At 33.6% G+C, this 24,459-nt stretch overlaps 5 protein-coding genes across 6 annotated transcripts; 4 read left to right on the forward strand and 1 right to left on the reverse strand.

The window, feature by feature from the left end:
• Window positions 1-2,102: 2,102 nt before the first annotated feature.
• LOC100778511 (probable polyol transporter 4-like) lies at window positions 2,103-4,118 on the forward strand. The gene is given in 2 exon segments (NM_001252775.2): window positions 2,103-2,345; window positions 2,629-4,118. Coding segments are annotated over 2 exon segments (1,590 nt in total). The 5' UTR covers window positions 2,103-2,140; the 3' UTR covers window positions 4,014-4,118.
• A 2,632-nt stretch (window positions 4,119-6,750) lies between these two features.
• On the reverse strand, window positions 6,751-12,883 carry LOC100779042 (protein STABILIZED1). 2 transcript variants are annotated; one of them, XR_005887630.1, is made up of 3 exons: window positions 9,595-12,883; window positions 7,132-7,335; window positions 6,751-7,028 (listed from the first exon to the last, which is right to left on the reverse strand). XR_005887630.1 is itself a non-coding variant. In XM_003540308.5 (2 exons), exon 1 carries the CDS (start codon window positions 12,734-12,736, stop codon window positions 9,611-9,613), a length of 3,126 nt encoding a protein of 1,041 aa, XP_003540356.1. In that variant the 5' UTR covers window positions 12,737-12,883; the 3' UTR covers window positions 6,751-7,335; window positions 9,595-9,610. The 2 variants fall into 2 exon arrangements, 1 of the variants encoding a protein (XP_003540356.1); XM_003540308.5 differs by having other exon boundaries at window positions 6,751-7,335.
• LOC100817171 (epoxide hydrolase A) lies at window positions 7,148-8,666 on the forward strand. The gene is made up of 4 exons (XM_006593227.1): window positions 7,148-7,318; window positions 7,668-7,736; window positions 7,905-8,137; window positions 8,363-8,666. The coding sequence occupies exons 1-4, from the start codon at window positions 7,148-7,150 to the stop codon at window positions 8,664-8,666; spliced, it is 777 nt and encodes a 258-aa protein (XP_006593290.1).
• Window positions 12,884-21,367: 8,484 nt separating the features above from the next.
• LOC121173215 (clathrin light chain 1-like) lies at window positions 21,368-22,822 on the forward strand. The gene has a single exon (XM_041007599.1). It carries the CDS (start codon window positions 21,437-21,439, stop codon window positions 21,878-21,880), a length of 444 nt encoding a protein of 147 aa, XP_040863533.1. The 5' UTR covers window positions 21,368-21,436; the 3' UTR covers window positions 21,881-22,822.
• Window positions 22,823-22,957: 135 nt separating this feature from the next.
• On the forward strand, window positions 22,958-23,706 carry LOC100817703 (clathrin light chain 1). The gene has a single exon (XM_003539483.4). The coding sequence runs from the start codon at window positions 22,958-22,960 to the stop codon at window positions 23,432-23,434; it is 477 nt and encodes a 158-aa protein (XP_003539531.2). The 3' UTR covers window positions 23,435-23,706.
• The last annotated feature ends 753 nt before the right edge of the window (window positions 23,707-24,459 follow it).

A 24,459-nucleotide genomic window follows, 5' to 3' on the forward strand; every position in this document is an offset into this window, starting at 1 on the left:
TATATATAGGCCTTTGATGGCCATTCAAAATCCAAATGATAAGATGTGACTGTTGGCGATATTCCTTGAAAATCCTCTCTGGTAATCGATTACAGAATTAGTGTAATCGATTACACAGTTGTTTTTCTTGAACAGTTGTAACCTTTCATTTAAAATTTGAATTCCCAACGTTCAGAGTCTCTGGTAATCGATTACATATGATGTGTAATCGATTACACACTTTCAAACCATTGGTAATCGATTACATGTATTGGTAATCGATTACATGTGCCTTGAATGACTTGAAACCTTTCATTGTGAGGCAAGGCTTGATCTTGAAGAAATCTTGAATCAAGGCTTTGTTTGTTGAAACAATCTTGTATTAATCTTGAAGCAAAATGAGCCTTGTTTGATTCTTCTTTTGACATCATCAAAATCATGTATACATACATTCACACCAAGTATGTTTGATGATGACAAACATGTGATTTCTTCTCAACACCATCAAAGCTTGCATGATTTACATTCTCCCCCTTTCTCAAGCAAATTCATTGATGAAGATATTAATCCGCGATTTATTGGTTTAACTGTAATTAAATTGGCAATAAATAAACATATTTTTCATATTAAATAGTATATTAAGTAATAACTTAATATAAAATTACAAGGAATTAAGTTCAATTATAAAGAGTTTAATGGCTAGTTATAAAAAGATTAATAACTATGCACAAATAGTTTTTACATTGTCAACCGATGAAAAAGTTATTATTTGACTCAATTAAAAATATAATATCATTACGAATTGCAACTAACTAGCCAAGGGAGAGAGGAGCATAGCTGTTAGGAATTAAACTGGCCAGTTTTTACCTGATTCATAGGGTATTCTTGACTGATTTTCAAATTACCTATCGAAGAGGGTATGATTCAAACTAGTTGGATCAAGTCCAATCCAATTTTCTCTCACAACAACAATAATAATAATAATAATAATAATAATAATAATAATAATAATAATAATAATAATAATGTCAATCTGCTAGCCAAATTAGAACAAATGTTGCAATTTTTTTTGAAGTAATCATATTCAAATTATATTGAAAATCATTTTATTTTTATCATACGTGTACTTTTTATAGGGCTAATCTTTCATAAAATGTTGAAACGGGGTTCAAATTTTTGTTGGGAAATGTACTTTCATTAAGTGTTTGTCTCAAATAAAAAAAAATATACTGCTATAAGATATTTATAAAAAAAAAAACTAAAAAGATGAATTTAAAAGGCTACTTAGACAATCTTCTTTAAAAAAAAAACACTTAGACAATCCGTAAGTCTATATCTAGCTAATTCAATTTTTAGGAAGCAAACAAATTTGAATAGCACGATATACACTATCATACCATTAATTTTCCTGGAGGAGTTGTTACGATACCTTTCCGTGAATGTTATCAAATGTAGATTGATTATAAAGCCAATTTAAGACTGACATTTCTTAATTAAAGAAAATAATTTCGTTTAGCTGATATTTCAATGTATTTGATTTGATTAGGCGATTACGACTAACAATCCAACGAAAATAGTTTAATCTGATCCAAACGAAAATATTTTAAAGAACAATTGCCAGTTTGCCACGTGAAGAGCTAAAAGACAAAAGTGTTGAACCTGACGATCATTGATTCCACTTTGTAGACAAATAATTAGATGGTTTGGAGATTAATCTTTAAGTAGCATGTAATAGTGTAATTAATTCTTTTTTCTAAATTGAAAAACTTGAATGTTCAAAGTGCAATTGGTTCGATTATGAATATTCTATTTAATAGCACAATAGCAGCCTAGCTAGTTGATGTAGTTTATAGCCAAATTCAGTCATTGGACATTGTTATTAATGATTTTAAGATGTTGCATTGAAAGCAGCATTTAAACTTTGATAAATGTGGGAGGTCACACTCACACATGTAAGTAAATAAAATATGGTATTAGGAAGTGGGGTTGCTTTTGCTTTCATGACATAAAAAGTGCCCCCACTTGTTGCTGAGTATTGTCCTTGTATACCGTAAGGTCAATTTTCATGCCATGGTATGGTTTTAGTACTCTCATAAGTCAGAACCAAACCAAACACAATCTTCAGAGGTTACTGCAAGTTACATAGAAATAAAGATCAGATATGGGGTTCCAACAACATGGGAATATGGAAGTGGGGTTGTCTGGAATCACTTTGGGAACAAAGAACAAGTACAAGAGGATGAACTCCGAGCTTCCGGAAGGTTACGATGATGTTTTGCATCAAGAAGCAAGGAGAAACAGTACCAGGAAATATGTCATAGCCTGTGCCTTCTTTGCTTCTCTCAACAATGTCCTTCTTGGCTATGGTATGCTTTATAAGCCTAGTCTCTGATTTTTGTGTGATTCATCTTTGTATTAGTCTAAAGTTCATGAAAGAAGAACTTCCAACATTAAATAAAAAATGTTTAGTTTTTATACTGTCAACTAATCAGAAATCATCAGTAGTATCACTTTTAAGATATTTACTATAAACATCAACAAACTTATTGTACATGCGGATTTATAATTAAATGATAGTTTAAACACACTGCTGGTGCATATATTATTTATTCATAAACGTTAACATGATTTACTCTTGTCAATTTGTAGATGTGGGTGTGATGAGTGGAGCAGTTATATTTATCAAAGAAGATCTGAAGATATCTGAGGTGAAGGAAGAATTTTTGATTGGTATATTGAGCATTGTTTCTCTGCTGGGAAGTCTAGGTGGTGGAAGAACTTCAGATATTATTGGTAGGAAATGGACAATGGCCATAGCTGCAGTGATTTTTCAAATTGGCTCACTCATAATGACTCTTGCTCCTTCATTTTCAATACTAATGGTTGGAAGACTTTTAGCCGGTGTGGGAATAGGATTTGGAGGCTTGATTGCCCCTATATATATTGCAGAGATATCACCAAACACCACCAGAGGCTTTCTCACTACCTTCCCAGAGATTTTCATTAATCTAGGAATTCTTCTTGGTTATGTGTCAAATTATACTTTTTCAGGCTTTTCACCACACATAAACTGGAGGATAATGCTTGCTGTGGGGATTTTGCCCTCAGTCTTCATTGGCTTTGCTCTTTTCATCATTCCTGAGTCACCAAGGTGGTTAGTAATGCAGAACCGGATCGAAGAAGCAAGATCAGTGCTTCTGAAAACAAATGAGAGTGATAGAGAAGTGGAGGAGAGGCTAGCAGAAATACAACAGGCTGCTGGTTTGGCCAATTGTGAAAAGTATGAGGAGAAACCTGTGTGGTATGAGCTGTTGTTTCCTTCGCCTTCGCTTCGCCGAATGATGATCACAGGAATTGGGATTCAGTGTTTTCAACAGATTTCTGGAATTGATGCAACTGTGTATTACAGCCCTGAAATCTTCAAAGCTGCTGGGATTGAGGATAATGCAAAACTCCTAGCTGCTACTGTTGTTGTGGGTGTGACAAAGACCCTTTTTATATTGGTAGCAATCTTTCTTATTGACAAAAAAGGTAGAAGGCCACTACTCTTTGTAAGCACAATTGGCATGACAATTTGTTTGTTTAGCATAGGAGCTAGTCTTTCTTTGTTTCCACAAGGGTCATTTGTGATTGCATTGGCAATTCTATTTGTTTGTGGGAATGTGGCTTTCTTTTCTGTTGGATTAGGCCCTGTGTGTTGGGTTTTGACATCTGAAATCTTCCCTTTAAGAGTGCGTGCTCAAGCATCTTCACTTGGAGCTGTGGGCAATAGGGTGTGTAGTGGCCTTGTGGCCATGTCTTTCCTTTCCGTTTCCCGTGCAATTTCAGTGGCTGGAGCATTCTTTGTGTTTGCTGCTATTTCTTCTCTAGCCATTGTCTTTGTCTACATGCTAGTTCCTGAGACTAAAGGGAAGTCATTGGAGCAGATAGAGATCATGTTTAAGAATGAACATGAGAGGCAAGGAAGTGAAATGGAGTTAGGAGATGTTGAAATTGAACAATTTGTGCAGGACAAAACAGTTTTGACAAATTAATTTTATTAGCTCATGTTTTATATGATTCTGTAAGATGATTTGAAGAGGTTGTGGTATTATGCCAGGGATACATACACAAATTCCATTGGATGTGTTTATTCTGTATGTGAAATTCTGGGAATGACTTTGCTTGCATGGATGATCTTTATACTACACAGATTTGGGATCTATCAGTAAGGAACAGAAGAAAATATGAAAGAAATTCCATTCTGACTATACATTCCAAGTTGTACCGTTTTTCTTTTTTCATTTAGAATATAACAGTGGCAGTAGTATTAATCATGGAAAGAGATTTGTGATAGATTTAGTACCAGAACATCGTTATAATGTATTATTTGAAGGTATGTGATTAAGATTGGAAATTCTTTTAGCATACTGCTGCTGAGAAACTCATTATAAATCCGGTATTTCAAAATGTAATACAGTACTTCATCATAATGTGATTAAGATGGAAATTTTTGTTGTCTTTTGCTAGGAAAATCATTTCTGATGGTCCTGGAATAAACTTGTCTATCATCAGAATGATCAAGCCGTAGTCAGTAGACAAAAGGTCAAAAGATAAAAAATCTTCTATAGTCCTAAAAAAACATATAAGTCAATTGCCACACCAATACTATACTACTAGTATTTACATGCGTTTTTCATTGCAAAAAGTAAAGGATCATTTGATCTGCCCTCTTCTTTAATCTCCTGCTAAACAATGCAGTGACACATGTCAATAATCATATAGCACTAAGTATGTGTTGGAACTTAGAAGTCCTGCATCACACGACCCTTTTTGTTGGTCACCTTGAAAGCCTATAATAATAAAATAAAATAAAAATAAGTAAACTTCAACTATATCCTAATTTTTATTTTCTTTTTTATTCTGTAACTAGAAAAGAAGAAGAAACTAGGATGTTTTTTTCATCTAAATTTTCTTGGCTTCATGTTACTTTTGATCCATTATGTTTCATATTTGTTTTATTTTGGTACATTAAGTTTTAAAAGTTTCATTATGGTCCTTTATGTTTTCAGAATATATCATTTTGGTCAATTTTTTAATTTTTCATTAGAAATGTTAGTATTCTTTTAACTTTTAAAGTTTAAAATGGTTTAATTTCACTTTTGGTCCATTATGTTTTGCAGTTGTTTAGCTTTGATATATTATGTTTAAAAAGTTTCATTTTGGTCCTTTATGTTTTCAAAATGTATTGTTTTGGTGTATTTTGGTCCAATGAAACACACTATTCAACCCCTCTTTACATTGATCACCTTTGCTTAGTTCGGTTATAAATGTCAAATGAGAAATTTTCTACTTGTTTGGTCCAACCGTGCACAACAATGGAGATCTTGGTCACATACCTCACAAAGAGTCACATTGTGACTTCCTCATTCAAATATGGATTAATTAATAAGTTAAGGTTATGCTGTCTTTTGTTTAACACAACTCTTCTGATCTCTCTTACTTTTGATTTCAATAGCATAGTTGTGTGAAATTTTTTGATTTTTCAATGAGGAGTATAAGAATTTTTGTGTGGTTCCAATGAAATTATGTGTTTACGTCATTTGATCTGATCTGTGTGGTACTGCATTTTTTATCTTTTCAAATCTAGAAAAGGTAGGTGGAGATGATGATTTTTTTAGTTATTTATTTTTTAAGAAATAAAATAAAGATAATAGCGATTTTTAGTCACCACGATGTAAAGTTAATTATTTTGAAATGTTTAATGTCATTTTTGCTTTATTATGTTTCACAGTTGTTTTACTTTGTCACATCAAATTTTGAAAGTTTCATTTTGATATAAAAGATCAAAATAAATTTTTTAAAACTTAATATATCAAAAACAAAATAACTCTAAAATATAACCGATCAAAAATGATATTAACTCAATATTCTTTTATAAGTTTTGAAGTGTGGTCAAAGAAGTTAATATGATGTTGGACTTATAATAATTCTCTTAATGAAGATTTGATTAAGTATTATAGGTTGGAGCGGAAAAAATATGTTAGAAGTCTCACATTAAAATTTTTTGTCGGTCACTCTTCAAATTCTCAAAAAATGTTTAGGTGAAGCTTTAAAGTCAAGATTCATTGTTTTCTATTTTATATTATATAGCTTATTTATTTACTTAGAGAAAAAATCAGCAAAAAAATTATAATTGCTCTTGTAAGGTGAGGTGTTCATGGAACGGGTTTTTCTTTGACTTTATCAACCTAAAATTTTGATTGATTCAAATTTGTGAATTCATACTAACTGATTGATGTAATGTTTGGTAAAATAAGATGATATGAAATATAAAATTTGAATTAAAATAAAATATAAAAATATGATCTCACATTATATTTTCCTGTTCATTTCATTCTTTTTCGGCTTTCCTTTTCACTCTTACCAAACAGGGGATAAGACTAAATAAATATACAACAAAACTGGATTAACCCAATTTGTTAATAATACACTAATCTTAACATTACATATGATTAAATCGTAGAATTAAAAAACTATGTAATGTTTTATATTTTATACTAATTTATACGTTGTATTCTTACCATGTAGTGTTTTATATTTTATAAAATTTGTGCATCCCAGGTCATATCCATGTTTTCTAGTTCACAGCCTTACAAGCAACATCGTGAAGGATTATTATCACCATGTTTACCACAAGTATAATTGCAACCATAATATCCAGTAAATGAATTACTCTGCAACATTACAACACACATTATATGAACATGAATTCCTTGTATGTCAAGCAGATGGCACAAAAGAACATATATTTTAAAAAAAATAGCATTGATAAGATAACAGTATCTATTCATTTTGTTTGTATCTGCACATACACAACATGTGCAAGGGTTCTTCATTTCTCCGTTACCATTTTCTCCCCTCAAATCATAATTTCCTCTCCCTTTTCTCTCACACTCTGCGGCGAAACACCCTGCTACTAACTCACAACAGATGGAGAGCATCCAGCACAGTCACGTGAAAGTGAAAGGACTAAAGCTCCATGTTGCTAAGATTGGAAGTGGTCACTCCTTGAACACCCATATCAGAATATTGCGGATTGATTAGTTTCCTCAAACTTGATTTTCAGTGATAATTCTGCTTGTGCAGGTCAAAAGGCAGTGGTTTTCTTACATGGATTCCCAGAAATATGGTATGGAGGCACCAGATGATTGCTGCAGCAAGTGCTGGCTACCAGGCTATTGCCTTTGATTTCAGAGGCTATGGACTTTCTGAGCATCCGGCAGAGCCAGAAAAAGCAAAATTACTTGACCTTGTTGATGATGTCGTGGGTCTTTTAGATTCATTAAGCATTACCAAGGTATGCAACAACATGTGCTATACAATACAAAAAAATAAAAAATAAAAACTTTATTAATATCTCCCATATCTATAAAACTGCATGAGTGTAAGATTTATAGAATAATACAGTCATAGACAATTCTGAAATTAAGAAATTTTATCACCAAAATTTCCATTATGAACTTAGCTCAAATATAAGCAGCCCCATAGTAAAGAGAGCAAAGGTAGAAAACTGAAACCAATGGTTGGTTTATCTCAATATACTTTTGTGGTCATATCAAATTTAAAGGGGGAAAACAATATACCCTTTTGATTCAAGTGAAAACCTAGGCTAATTGCATGTACACTTTCAATTGTTTGCATCACAGGTTGTGCTTGTTGGTAAGGACTTTGGTGCCGTTCCAGCATATATTCTTGCTGCTCTCCATCCAGATAAAGTATATATTCAATCATAACATTAGGCATTCCATTCATGCTTCCAGGTTCCTCTGCTATTCAGAACCTCCCAAAAGGCTCCTAAGGCATCAAGTAGCAGGTGTAAATTCTCTCCCATCATTTTCATCTCGCTCTCTGTCAATAATGAACTGATGATCAACTAAATCCAGGAGCCAGGGAGAGCAGAAGCAGATTGTTGCCACTTTGATGTTAAGTCGGTTATAAGAAACATCTACACACTCTTTTCTGGAAGTGAGATACTAGCAGGCGATAATCAGGAAATCATGGACTTGTATAACCCATCTACTCCCCTGCCACCATGGTTCTCTGAGGAAGACCTGGCAACCTATGTATCACTGTATGAAAAACCTGGCTTCAGATTTGCATTGCAGGTTCCATACAGGTAATCAGATTCTCAGTCCCAGTACAGTACCTCTTCTAGAAATCTTGAAAAAGTGGATTCGTTTTCCTTTTATTTCAGTATTGGCATGTTATTCTCAAGGAGTGAAATCCAATTCTAAATAATTGTACGCAACTAAGGTCCTTTTATAAGAGATGTGACATTTTCCTTGAACCAGGTTTCTTAAGTTGAAGTCTTATGTTTCGATGCTCTAAAATAGTTTTCTAGTCTAGGGTACATCAGTAATATTATCACAGCTAATAATCCACACGGGACTCTTGGAGTGGATAGTGGTATAAGTGATCCTAAAATCACAGTTCCAGCACTGCTGATGATGGGTGAGAAAGACTATGTCGTCTTCAAGTCTTTTGGCATGGAGGACTACATCCGAAGTGGCACAGTGAAAAATTTTGTGCCAGACTTGGAAATCATATATATTTCAGGAAGCCATTTGGTGCATGAACAATTTCCCGAGAAGGTGAACCAGCTCATCATTGAATTCCTTAACAAACAAAAGCATCTGATTGTCTGACCTGAAGCTCAGAGTATGAGGCTATATTGTATAAGAAGCAACTCTCTTGTGGTGGGATGATTTTTAAGGAATCACTTATTTCCAAATAAGGCAACAAGAAACTTGAATAAGTACTTATTTGATAGTACTTGATCTACACTCTACAGACATAAATAAGCTCAACAGCATTTTGATAAATACTATGTAATTCGTGTAGAATTGCTTTTGTTCTATCCTCAACATTAATAATCAATCATCTCATTGATGACCAGCGACAGTGACTATAAAAGTCAAATAGCTAATATTTTATAATTAGATTATGTGCCAATCCATTTGGCTTAGTGCATGGATCATACTCGGTTGCCTAAAGTTGTTCTTAAACAGCTTCATCCTCCATCACATGCTGAGCTTCTATCTATCTGCAGAAATTGTTTATCGATCCTAATCTGATTGCCTAAGTCAGTTGGTCACGGTGTGTATAATCACCATCTTTGGTCACTGTTAAACAATCCTAATGAAGCTCGAGATCTAAGTATACAACCCATCTTCAAACAATCAATGAAGCTTGAAATCTAATACCAGTGTATGGAATTTCATGAAATTAGCATCAAAATAAATGAAGGACAACTTTAAATAACTAGCTTTGAGTTTGAGATTCTTTAGTATCTTAAATAGTCTGAACTCAGTTTCCTACACAAAGTTGCCTACAGAAGATACTCGAATAATACTATTAGTACAAGCATTTTTTAATAGGGGTGAACATATGCAATAAAGTAGAAAATCAAGAGAATGGTTAGATGACAGAAGACTAACACACAAAAATACAGAAGTTGCACATGCAAGAAAGAAAAAAGCAAAGGAAAGAAACATGGATGAGACTAATATATAAGTTCCTTCAATATTCTACAAGAGACATTAAATAATGTTCAAAGTTCTCTTCAAAACTAACCATTTATGACACAAAATCAATGTTTATTATTCTCAGCCGCATTCTCTTCTTTCCCAAGTGCAACCACTACTTTCTTCAAGATGGATTCTGTTGGTTGATGAGAATTCTCAACAGCCTTTGAGATTGCTTGCCATTTCTCTCCATGTTTTGGTTCAGCAGCAATACATCTCTTCAGTACATCCTTCTGGTTCTCCTCTGTTCCATGCTGCAGTTCAAATTTGTATAACAATGCCCAGAAATCCCCAATATCAGGCGCTAGTGTCACAGCCCTACTCAACCAAGTCCTGGCTTTGTCCACCTTCCTATCAAGCCAAAATAATTTGGCCACAGCGGCAATAACATGGGGATCATGGTCACATTTCTTGATGGCATCCGCGCTCTTGGTTTTACGTTGGGGACGAGGAACCATCTCAATTGATGCTGCCCACAGAATACCACTGTTAGGACACTCCTGCAATGCTTTTGCCATCAAAATATCAGCTTCTTTCTTATATCCATGCTTCAATTCCGCTCTAACAGCAGCAAGCCAGAGTTCAGGGTTTTGAGGATTCTTCTTGCGAGCCATTGTGAGAACTGCACGTGCTTTACTCAGTCCATTCATCTCCTCTTCAAGATTAGCAAGAGAGAGCCAAAGTGGTACGCAATTAGGACAGTTTCTCAATCCAGATTCGTAGACTTTCTTAGCTGCATTCATGTGATCAAGCCACTTTTCAGGCTGATCAAGCCTCTTTGCATTCTCAGCAAGCTGTTCCTCAAGCTGGCCAAGCATCAACCACAATTTAAAGAATGAAGGGAATTGCTTCAGACCTTCATCTAACAATCTCCTCTCCTCTTCAATGTTCCCCAGTTCTCTCTCCACAATTGCTGATTTCATCCAGACTCTTTCTGTACCTCCTCTCTCTCTGGCTTTAGCCAACAGCATCCTAGCTCTCTCAGGTTCATGGTTTTCAAATTCTAGCTTGAAAGCAGCAAGCCATATTTCCTCAGAATTGGGAATGGCAGCATAAGCTTCTTGGAGGATAGCACGAGCTGCAGGCACATCTCCAGCAAGCCACTTCTCTTTGGCACCCATAAGCCAAAGAACTTCAGCCTGTGGTCTGTAGGTAACTGCTTTACGAAGTAATGCATCAAGAGATTCCCTGGTACCATGACTCTTTTCCAGCTGGGCTGCTTTGATCCATATGCTCTTCTTAGTTAAGAAGACAGTCAAGGCATGAGCATATATAGCTCGGGCAGTCTCAATAGAACCTCTTTTCTTGCATTCCTCAGCATCAGCAACCCATGTCCTCTTCCTATCTTCTTCTTCAACTCCAACCCCAATAGTATTATGAATTATTGCTTGGCAAGTTACAACCGACCCAGCACGCTCAGCTGCCTCTGCTTCCTTCATCCAAGCTTCCCTATCAATCACCACACCTTCTCTCTGCAAAGCCCTTATACCCCTTTCAATGATCTTGCCAACCATGGAAGTATTCCCATTAGCTTCCTCCAACTTGGCAGCAGTTATCCATATAGCTGGCTCCTTGGACAGCCTCTCCCTCGCCCTATTAAGAACCTTCTTAGCATTGTCATAAGTCTCCAACCTCGCAAGCGCAAGCCACAGTTCAACATGCAAAGGACAACACTCCACAGCCCTGTGAAGCAAAAGCCTAGCATCCTCCTCATTAGCAAGCTCCACAACAGCCTTCCACAGCCTAACAGAATCAGGAATGTGCTCCAACCCCTTCCTCAAAACCCTACTCCTATTCGCATCATCATTCTCCAACTTTGAAGCCTGCATCCACAACTTCACCGAATTGGGAATGGACTTGACACCCCGCGCAATCACCGCCTTCGCCTCATCCGGATTCGCCAGCCTACAAGCCTCCAGCCACACATCCTCATTTTTGGGACACTCCTCACACCCTTTCTGTATCAACTGCCTCGCCACCTGCAGCTTCCCCGCCAACTCCTCCAGCCTCGCAGCCGCAATCCAACCCGGTGGGTGCTTCGGATTCGTCTGCGTAACACTCTTGAGCAGCAACCTAGCCTTCTTGAAATCCGAAATCTCAGCATCACTAGTAATCTTCATACTATTAAGCACAGTCAAGTACCCTTTAGGATCGACATTGGTCATCCCAGAAACCGAATCCGACAACCTATCCAACTTCAAAGACAACACAGTTCCTCTACCCTCACCAACAGCAGTCAAATCAGTAACCGGGGTTTGTGCCCAAGGAGTCTCAGTCCCATTAGCAGCCCTACTCTTAGGATCCAATGCTGTCACATGCTCTTGCTCTTGCCTTGCCTTCTCCAAAAGTGTATCAGGCACAGGCACAAAACTCTCAAACCTCTTCTTCTTGTTCCTCGACGAATACCCCCCACTCTCGAACTTCTCAAGACTCTGCCAATCATCAGGAGAAAGGGTATACAATCTCCTCTTCAAATCAGCGAATTGCTCAGTGATTTTAGGGTTCGAAGCGCGGTATTTCTCAATCTCCTGCTTCAACCTCGCTTCCCTCCTATCCTTCCTCCGCGAATCCATCCTCTTATCAATTGCTTCCCAAACCGCATCTGCTTCTTTGTCATCTTCATCGTATTCCGCCGAAGCGAATAAACCGACGTCGTTCCCTTCGAACTCATCAAACTTCTGATTCTCATCGTATCCCTTGTCCTCGCCCTCGTCGTCGTCCTCATCCTCCCCGGGCTTCCCGCGGCCACGTCCGGCGCCGGAGGTGCCGCCGATGGTGGTGGCGGACCGGTCCGGAAGGTCGGGCGCGGCACGGGCCGGACCGATATCGGACCGCGTGGTGAAGCCGGTGGCGCCACGGCCGAGACCGGCGACGTAATTCGGAGGCGGCTTGGAGTTGAGGAAGTCGAAGCGCGGTTTGGGCACCGCCGGAGGGTTGGTGCCGCCGAGGAAGGGGACGTGGAGGGTTAGGGTTGAGTAGGGTCCGACGCCGAGATCGGAGATAAGAAGGGAATCGTCGGAACCGTCATTGTCGGCGGTTAATCGGCGACTGTGGGAGAGGAAGAGGCGCTGGTGGGAGATTGGAAGGGTTAGGGTTTGTTGTATAGCGAGTTTGAGGAGATGAAGAGTGGTGGTGTTAGGGTTTAGGTCTATGGAGAAGGTTTTGTGATTGGGTGACACGATGAACACCATGGTTGTGTTGTGAGTATGGGGTCTCAACGACAAATCAGTATTATGGAGTTAACGATCTTCGGATTCGAATGGAACTACAGTTAACAGATGAAGGTGACAGAGAGTTACATATGTAGGGTTGCAGTTACACCGAATAAAAGCCATTTGTGTTTTTTTTTCTTACATATCGAATTGTTTCTTGTAAGTTACTTCCTGAGCTTATTTTTTTAAATATAAGACTCAATTATTTAATTTATTAAAATTATAAAAAAAATATAATTAATTTAATTGATAGTATTAAATTTGTTATAAATTTATATATTTTTTAAATTATACTTATTATTGATATTTATCTTTTTTCTAATTTTTTTTATCAATACATTCTTTTTCTTTTAATGAGAAATATTTTTAGTTTAAAAATAATTAATAAAAAAAATATAAATTAGATATTATAAAATAATAAATATCATTTTAAATTTAGGTCTTATAAATAGGAATTGAGAGAGTATTGTTTTTTATTTTCACTAAAATGTAATTTTAGTCTTCTTATTTATTAATATGTAATTTTTTTAAAATGTTGATACATTTAGTTTTCTTATTTTATAAAATCAGTTTTCTTCCATTCTAATGGAGGTAACAAAATTATTAATTTTGTAAGATAGGAGGACCAAAATGTCTCAATTTCAAAATAAAATGACTAAAATTGTAGATTAACAAAAATAAGATAACTATTATTGCATTTTAGCCTTTTATTTTTGGTTTGTGTATTTAATTTTAGCATATGTGAATTGGCGTCTTTCTAAATTTAATTTTTGTCATCTACTTCCATTAAAAAATAGTTGATGTGACAAACAAATAATGATGTGGTACTGCCACACCGGCTAAAGGACAAAAAAAAATTAAAATGACTGAAAGTGAAAAAATAGGTGTACTTGTATAGGGATTAAAAATGAAAAAAGAAAATTTACATAGATTAAAGGGACGAAAATGAAAAGACTTAAATATATTTTTAGTTCTTACAAGTTTTTTTTTTCTAATTTTAATTTTTGTAAGTTTGTAACTTTTCAATTTTGATTATTGTAAGATAATTTTCTCATATTTAGTCCTTTTACAAATGCACTTATTTTTATGTTTTTTTTTTCAATTTTCATCCTTGTAAGTACAAACTTATATGGACTATAAATAAAAAAATTTGAATCTTATAAAGACTAAAATTGAAAAAATATAAACTTACAAGAATTAAAAATGAGCAAAATATTTTACAATGACCAAAATTGGAACAATACCAACTTATAGAGACTAAAAATAAATGCTAAGTTATAGGGATAAAAAAACATATTCAAGCCAAATGAAAAAAGTAAAGCACTTACAAAATGAAAAAAGAAAAGGCTTAAATATGAAATTGGTCCCTAGTTGGATATTTTTTTACTTTCAGTCCTTGTAAGTTTTTTTATCAATTTTAGTCCCTGTAAATTTACGTTATTCCATTTTTAGTTCTTGTTGTTAGTCATTATTATAAAAATGTTAAATAACAACAAGGACTAAAAATAAAATAAAAGCACTAAAAATGACGTCACATTAAAAATGAAAAAACTTACACGAACAAAAAATAAAATAAAAAGCACTTACAAAACGAAAAATGAAAAGGCTTAAATATGGAATTTGTCTCTAGTTGGCTTTTTTTTTTACTTTTGGTGCTTGTGAGTTTTTTTTTATCAATTTTAGTCCCTGTTAATTTACGTTATTTTATTTTTAGTCCTTGTTGTTAGTCTCTATTATTAAAACGTTAATGTTAATGTCATAGGGACTAAAAATGAAATGAACAAACTTAGAGGAACTAAAAATGAAAAAAACTTACATGGAGGAAAAATAAAAATAACTTACACAAACCAAAAATAAAATAAAAATGCATGGAATAAAAGAAAAGAAGGACATATTTGTAGACACAAACAAAAAATTAAGTGTTAAATGTCATTATAAATTTAATTTCAAATCAATATTAAATAAAAATAAGAATGAATTAATTAAAAAAAATTACGTATGACAAAATATCCTTAAAGTTATGCATGTTCTCACTCTCAAATATTTATGTGTTACAAACAAATAATATTAAAAACAATTAATGCAAAAGATTATAGAAAAAAACTAGCAATTTTTTTTACTATAAATACAAAAAGCAAGAGACAAAAAAGCTTATGACACTATGGTTAAGGAGCCAAGAAAGGTTTTACAAAAAGCATAATCTTGAACGTATATTTTTACATGAAATAAGCAAAAATTTGATGCATATAAGTGGATCATATGATAGACATGACTAAGGGGCCAAAATTGGATTTCAAAAATATTGTTGCATCTTCACTCCATGCCCACTAAGCGAGGGTGAAGGGTTAGAAAGTGTCAAGTAAAGAGATAAGAGATTTTAGTCATGTGGAACATTAAGGCCTAGAATGATGTCTTTGGCATGCATCTTTTAATAATTTCCTTCTTATGTTTTAATTTATATTAACTTTAAATTAAATTTATACATGATATAAGGCTTAAATATTTATTTGTGTTTATAAATATGTCATTTTTTATTTTCATCCCTGTATGTTATTTTTTTTTTCATTTTTTGTCCTAGTAAGTTTCTTTTCATCTTTAGTCACAATAAGTTCATTTTTTTATTTTTAGTCCCTATGACATCAACATTAACATTTTTTTGCAATCGTCACTCGTAGCAGGGACTAAAAATGAAAAGATGCGAAGTTACAAGTTAAAGTTAGAAGAAAAAACAAAAGTGGAAAAACATCGACATATAGAGACTAAAAGAAAGAAAAAATTAATGTATTTGTATAAATAAACAAATATTTAATTCTTAAATATCACATACAAATTTAATTTAAAATTAATATATAAAATAAAATAGGTAAGAGTGAATTATTTAGAAGATTGACATATAGTAGAATATTCTTTAAAGTCATGTATGTTCTCCATAGTGACTTCACACATCATTTAGGAGATGACCAATGTTCAATCTAGTTTGATGTATATGGTGTCATATATCCATGTTAATGATTTTCATCTCAAGATAGTTGACCTTTGTCCAAATGAAGCCTAGGATCTTGACCGACTATATGTTCACTTATCCATCCATGTCAAAGTCCTCATTCTTGGCTTTGATGTCTCTCATGACTAATATATCGTATCTCTTCATTGACCTTTTTCAACCCCTCACCTTGACTTGGTGGGCATGGAGGTAGAGATGCAATTGAAAATTTCAAAACTAGCCTTGGTCCATTAATGATGTTTGTTGTATGATCCATCTATCCACGGTAGATTCTACTTATTTCATGTAGAAATATGCATCCAAGACTCTAAAAATAATAATACTGGTGGATAAAAATTCGACTTTATCACTTGCATGTATGCCACATGATTTTAGTCATGTGGCAAATATCTGGGCTAATTAAGGTATGCATTCAAGTGCCTTGGAGCAAAGATGAAACCCTCCTCTTAATGCTATCTTAAAGAAACTTATGAAAAAATTTCTCATGATGTCTTGGGCTTTCTTGTCTCTTGCCTTTTTATATTCATGCTTCATAAAAAAAAATTGAATATGCCTTAAAATTATCAAAAACAATTTCTCAACTTTTATCCAAACATCACCTTTGAGTTCTATAGTGAATCTGTGTCACAATAAATTAAGTAGTAAGGATGTAATCAAGAAAAGATGAATATATATTTATGCGATATAAACAAAAATTGACATGAAATTAAGATGTGATCCATTAAGCTTGGTCACAACAAGTCAAACAAGTTCTTCATGTAACACTTTATAATTATAACTCTCAAAGCATATAAACAAATTTGTTACATTATTAAATAAAAAAATAATATTTGAATTAATGATACACAAAATAAATATTATTTGTCATCCATAATTGTAGCACCATTGTTTTGGCTTATTTTCCTCATATTGGTGGGTATCTTTGTGTCTATTGGGGTTATGGCAAGTTGAAGTCCTTGACTTTTTGGTCTTATATCCAAATCGGAATTCATGCTAACAATAGTCTCGTTAGGTTTCACACTTTTTTTTACTATTCATAAATGATAATGGTGTCTTGATGCACTAACTTATTTTTTGAGTTCTCAAAGATGTTGCTTTAGCCTTGTGTTTTTTCCCCTGAAAATGATCATTCAAGCCTTTTTTCACTTGTGGTTGTAATCTAACACAAGGGACAACTCCATTCCTACTTTGGTTTCTTTTTCAAACTTAATGAACAATGCCCATCATCATCAATTTTAGAAGGTGACACTACTTTGCGCTTTGCACCACAATGAACAACATTTGGCTTAGCCTGCAATGGGATAATTAAACAAATCAATATACGCTTAATGACCAAATAAGAGATTCAACATTCCCTATATATTGACTCCATTTTTTGTTTAGGATGTACGAATTGTATGCAAATTTTATTTTCCTTTTTGTCATTGACTAAAATTCAAATTTCTTATTGTCTCATTTAATAGATTAAGAACATTTATAGCAATACTTTCATTTGTTTAGTGACATGAATACCAATATTTTCAACTTATGTTTTTTGTATTTTTGTTTGTTTTTTTAGGTGTATGAATATTAATGCCATGTATCACCTACTTTTAAGTGAAAATCATTTTAGCCTCATTTTAATCTCTATCAAAAAAATCATCACTTTCTAAATATATATATATATAATCCTCAGTTTTTCGTAGTATATTTTTGTGGTTTGACCTTAGCGATGAACAATAAAACTAAAAAACCTCAAACCCAAGTTAAAACCTAGGATTGATGATATAATTAATATTTTTATTTTAAATTAAAGCTATTCATTAATAAGAATTGCATATGATACTAAAATTAAAATACAAAATATAATACTTTTATGTTTCTACCCAAACCCTCCAAGCCTAGAGATAATGAGTATAAAAATATGTAAGAATTTTTAATATTTATTGGAGATAAACTTAAGAACAAACATGTAAACGACTCATTGTCGTTACATGAAACTATAAACTAACTCAAGCGAAAGACTTTATTTTAATTCATTTAAAACTCTTCAATTAATTTGATTATGAAAATACTTGGAAACTTTTCACATTTTAAAGATCAAAAGCTAAAATGTCAAACTCCAAAATAAAACATCACACGACATACACACACACATGCACAACATCATAGTAATCTAAATCTCCTTAGAACATGCATGTAAACACAAACCACACTATAAGGATAAACTACATAAACTCTAAATTTGTCAAACATTATACATAACTTTAAAAAGGAAAAAAATGGATAGTGCGTTTTCACATCCATATATGCATATCCATGAAGCCCCCAAAGACACGAGACCACCTCTTATCCATCTGCTCTCCGCGTACATCAGATGCAAGATCATCATAGGCACCAACCATACGTGCAACAATACAAGGGTAAGCTTACAAAAAACAAGCATACTAAAACATGATAAAACTTAACAATTAAAGCATGATCCACTATCATCTCGCATATAACATAAACATGTAGAAATTATACATAAAATGTAAGTCTTAAAAATTCATATAACAAAGCATCTCATGATAATCATCACCATCAACCATCCCATCAAATTCAATCATCATACACCATCATCATCAACATAATCATTATCAGTCTATCAACCATCGACACTAATGACAAACTTGACTCCATGAAGATTTCACCTTTTGAGCGATTAACCTAAGCACATCCTTTAATATAGTCACACTCCATGATCTGACCAGAAAAGACTCGAATTAACTCGGTGAAGGAAATGTGGTTTTATCGAAAATGAATAAGTGTAGGTAATGGCTTACCTCGGTAAGGCTTGTAAAGACCTTAACATATCTAGGAGTTTGGCATCCATTCTATAGTCCTTTTCACCGTTAGCTACCACCGACAGCCTCCAACACTAGGTCGAATGCCTTTTTAGCATTCTCAAACTTACGTGCTTACTCACAACAACAGCAAAACTTGAATTCCTTGATGTTTAAGATACAACACCTTCGTACCCACCATCTCACTCATGGTCAGTCTCAAGGATCAAAATTTCACCATCAATAACAATTCATCCTATATGTACTAAAAAGGTCACTAATCCCCCTAAGGAGTAGTATTGAACACCTCGACATGTCATTTGAAGTCAAAACGTAGGGGTGGTACTCAAGAAGATACCCCATTAGGCAAGACCCCTGGGTCGCTTTAGTGAGAAGGAGTTCTGTCATAGAACACAACTTCCTAAGTATATCATTTCTAACAACAATAAAAATTTTCTCAAAGGATATAGTTAACTCATTTTCACACATATGAATAGTTCTCAAAACAGGATTATCATTCATAACAATCATATGTTATCACAAATTCATTCACTGATCTCAACATCATAAAAGGTTATAATATCATAGATTCACTATTCATATGTTCATCACACTCATGAACCCACATATAATTCAATAAGCATAGCAAGACATTCCAACACCTTGAATTCTTCCAAACAACTCACCAAAAACTCATATGAATGTGAATCTCATGATCTCAACATAAAGTCAACTCCAACAATAAAATAACATCATCTCAACCGCATCTCATATCACCATAAATTCATTAAGATCCCAAAATAATTAATTTACACAAGGAAAACAAATATTAATCACATCCACATCAAAACTGATCATTAGACTCAAAAGTGATCATTGGACTCAAAACTGGTCATTGAATGTGAAATTAGTTATTGGACTCAAAACTAGTCATAGGACTTAAAACTAGTCACTAGACGCGAAACTAGTCATGGGACTTAAAACTGATCATTGGATGTGAAATTGGTCAGTGGACGTAAATTCTACAAAATTTTGAAATTCTGTAGAATTGCCTCTTATGGCATCCAAATCATCCTAAAACAAACCCAAATCCTTTTTCTATCAATTCCAATACATAAACAACATCAAAAACTCTTTACAGATAGGAATTTTTCACCAATATTCATCAATAATCAAAAACCCCAATTTCAAAACTCAAAACCTCAAATGCTCAAACTTTCATTTTTAAACAACATGATTCATTCTCAAGCAACATTTAAACCAATCCAAAGCAACCTAAGCATAGAAAAAGGGTAAAGCTTCCTTTATCTATTCAAACTCCAAAAGATGACTTTGTGAAAAGGAAGAAACAAAGGTAGGAACTTTGGATATGAGGAGGAAGTTTTCCTCAACTCCACTAACACTTCACACAACAAGGGTATTATCCATGCCCAAAATCAACCCAAAGTTAGATCTAAACCCAAAAATTAAGCCTTTTCCATGGAACCACAATGGGTGCCCTAGGGAAAAACAAAAATAGAGAATGAGAGGGGAAGAAGAAGAATTTCTTACCATTGAACTAGTTTCAAAACTTCAAAAAGAATTACTACAATGTTCCTTGAGTCAAGGAAATTCAAGGTCTCACACTCTCTAATGGTGGGTTGGTAGAGGATGAAATGAGAGGATCTGTATTTTGATTCAAATTTACAAAGGGTTTAAGAGGAGTTTATGACTCTTTGACCTCCTTTCCTTTACACTCCACATTTCAATAAATTCAATCACTTCTTTCTCATAACTCAAGGCCCACCCACTTAGGTTCAAACACTCTAAAACTCCTCAAAACATACATATAACATGACATATACATAACATAAGCATAAATATAACAACTCATCATCTGATAAGGGACACAATTAAATCTAATAAGTAAAATTTTGAATAATTATTTATGTAACCTTCTTCTATCCGAAGAAATTATTCATTGAAATAATGAGTTACTACAATGTATTCGTAATATATTAAATGTAATACTTTTAATGAAAAAGTAATTTTTTATTCTTTCACTATTAATTTTAAAGAAAATAGTAAAAAAAGATAAATATTTATATAAAATGAAGAGATAAGTGAAATTAAAAAGTGTGACTTTATTATTGTTGGACTGAATTAAATTATTTTTAAATATAACTTCTTAAAATTTTAATATTTCCTTAGTTTTTCACTTTACACATTTTTTACTGTAAATAAATTTATCATTTAAAAAATATTAAAAATATATTTTACTAGTAGTATGGAATCTATGCAATTCAAGAACCATATATACAATAAACCTATAGTAACAAGTTATATGATTCGTGAATTTTACTAGTAGTATCAGTATGGAACCTATGCAATTCAGCTGATAATAATATCTTTTTGCTTGTTTTTTGTTCTGATTAAATATAAAGGTTAGAAAAATGGTTTACTTTTTCTCCACTTTTTAAAATTGGTTATCCTTTTAACTTCCTTTACTTCTCTACTTATATGCAATTTTTCTTTTTATTGACTAAAATTCAAATGTCTCATTTAAATAGGTTAAAAATACTTATAGTAACAAGTTTCATTTGTTAAGTAAATACCATTGTGATCGTGGATATCAATATTTGCAAACTATGTATATTTTTTTAGTAACTCTGGTATTTTCTATACGTAGCTTACACATTAATTTTCATTTAAAATTATTTATAAAAAAACATATAAATAATTTATACAAATAGATAAATATAAAAAAATAGAGGTGAAAGAATAAAGCTACACCCATGATATAACGTTGGAGAGGGGGCAACTCCAATATTTTCTGAGTTTGGTAGTGATTTGTGATCCGAAGGCAACGTTGGAGAGAAGCATCCATCAGAAATGGCGTCGTTCGAGGAACAATCACATCAATCGCCGACAAGGGGACCCTTCGACGATGACAACAGCTACACGGACACGGACATGGGCATGGGCTACGAGTCTCATCAGCATTACGATTACGATGATCAACACCCTCAACTCAACGTCGATCCAAATAACAACAATTTCACCGATAACTCACATTCTCCTTCTGTTTATGGCTTTGGTGTTTCCACCCCTAACCCCGACCACGTGTCCCCCTTCGAACCCGCTACCGCCGATGACACCACCTTCACCTCCGACGGTCCAATGCTCCCGGACCCATCTCAAATGCAAGAGGAAGGCCATGCTAGACGTGAATGGCGACGGTCAGATTTATTTTCACTACATTCTTCTCATTTCAAGTGTTTTTGTTTTTGTTATTATGTATTATATGTGTGCAAGTTAATTGGTGCAGTGATGTAAGATTCATTGGGTTCATATATAAGAATGGTTTATTTAGTGGATGAGTTTGATTCCTCGGTGTGTAGAAATTTTTTGGATTAAGAACAGTTATACACTACCAGCAAATGAGTTGGGAGACACTAATAATGTCCTTGACTAAAATGTGTGCAAGGGGCAACATTCTTTTTCACATTTACAATATTTTTAGATTTCATGTTTTTTTTATTGCGAACGTGGGCATGTTTTGGTTTTGTTTTAGATTTTTTTCCCATCACAAGGAACTTGTTCCATAGGTGATCTATTTAATTCTTCTTTAATATTTTTTTTTATTGAGTTTTTCTATTTTGTGGATTAGATTGTGTTGAAAATTGAAAGAGTGATGTAGATGTTTAATTGTTCTTTGAATTGCAAGAAAATTGTATAGATTTAGTAATATTGTGCTGTAATAATGGTTGTCTTTATGTATCTCACTCATTTTATTATGCCTTTGAAGTATTAAAGGGATCTTGATTTTTGGGGTGGTGAGAAGAGTATTATTTTCTAGTTTGTGTGTGAGTATAGGTGTGTTTCTTTATTGAGCATTATCAATTATGTAATATTGCATTTGCTTTTCTGATATTATAATTTTCATGACTTCCGTTAATGCAGTCTAAATGCCATTCATCTTGAGGAAAAAGAGAAAAGAGAGAAAGAGATGCGGAATCAGATTATAAAGGAAGCTGAAGAGTATAAGGAAGCTTTCTATGAGAAAAGAAAGGTCAACTGTGAGAAAAACAAAGAGAACAATAGGGAAAGAGAAAAGGTAGAAATATACTTCCTATGCTATAATTTAATTCCTTAAGTAACTTCCTATATTATCATTCCTTTATTCCATTTTGTGAACCATGCATTCATTGAGCATTGTCATACTTCTGTATTTGTATAGAGAAAGGAGTATAGGGAATGAACTTTAATTGAGAGGCAGCAAAGTTCATTCCCTATTTGCCACAGTTAAGTAATTACTCACGCTATTCCTCTATTCCATTTTGTGAACCATGTATTCATTGAGCATTATCATACTATTTTGTTTGTACATGCAAATAAAAAGAATGAGTGTATATGCAGATATACTTGGCCAACCAAGAGAAATTTCACAAAGAAGCTCACAACCATTACTGGAAAGCAATAGCTGAGATAATTCCTCGCGAGGTTCCTAATATCGAGAAGAGAAGAGGGAAGAAAGAAGCTGAGAATAAGCCTTCTGTTCATGTTATTCAAGGTCCAAAGCCAGGAAAACCTACTGATCTTGCAAGAATGCGCCAAATGATTTTGAAGCTTAAACAGAACCCCCCTTCTCATATGATGCCTCCCCCACCCAAAGAAGAGAAAGATTCAAAAGAAGGCAAAGATAACAAAAATGCAAAGGAAGGGAAGGATGATAAGGGTGGAAAAAGCTCAACACCAACTGCAACAACAGGTGTTGTAGGAAATAAACCTACTTCCCCTGCCAAAGATGTTGCTCCTGAAGGTGAAGCACAAGATCCTGCTATTGTTGAGGGTGAGCAAGTAGCTAGTTCGGAACCAAAAGCTGCTTAGTGATGAAGGCATTATTGTTTTTTATAGCAATTCTTTTTTTAATATATTTTGTATTCTTTTGATCTTGCTAACTTTTGTTGCTATATTGATGGAGAATAAGTGGTGGCCAAATGAAGATACTTTAGGCTTTGCAGAATGCCCAGTGGAGAGCTTTAATCCAAACTGTTATCCTAGAATTGTAGGTTTTAGATGCAAATCTTTTGGTGCCATCTTACATTAATACTTCCTATTAAAGTATAATTTTTCTAGAATTCTTTTCTCTTTGCATATGGTTTTTCTTCTGTAACAAGCATTTAACTTTACTTTTGCTAATTCAAAGGGTTTTGTAATTTTGTTCATATCAACCTTGAAATATATAATTGAGGTCCCAAAGCTATAAAAATTGCTTATAGCTCGAGCAATATGAAATATGGTTGCAAGAAAAAGAAAAAGCATTTGGAGGATGTTTGTGTAGATTCACTGCTTCTTACTTCCTAGTACAAATTTTTATCATGCTAGCAGCATACAGGAGCACTTGGATCTAGAAAGATTGTAAATATGAAATTATAGTCTATTTCACTTCTATTGCTCATTTAACTTCATTTTATTGGTGATCTAGTTATATTATTTTAAGTTTAAACTAATTAAAATCAATTACAAAGAACATATAAGATATAATTGGTTTGACTACACATTTAAGAATCCTAAACGAGTTAGTTCTTGTACTAAAAAACACTATCTTTGAATTAGTCAAACTTAGGAATTCTGAGTTCATTTTTACAACTAATATAATTTACTATCTTTGTCACGTATGCAACTAAGCCAAGTTTGATCATGAATTCGTGATTTATAAGCAAATATAGGAGTAGTTAGTGTTCTCATTATTTACTCCACAAATCACATTTACAACAACAAAAGTAGGTGATGTCAGCTACTTAAATTGAACGATGTCATTATGTTCACTAAAAACCAAGTATATGCCAAAGTCATAAATTACAATTCAAATATTTAAGTTGCTTAAAACGTATAGCATCAAGGATTACGAA

Source organism: Glycine max, chromosome 12 (assembly GCF_000004515.6).
Source record: "Glycine max cultivar Williams 82 chromosome 12, Glycine_max_v4.0, whole genome shotgun sequence".
In the NCBI taxonomy this organism is placed as follows: Eukaryota; Viridiplantae; Streptophyta; class Magnoliopsida; order Fabales; family Fabaceae; genus Glycine; species Glycine max.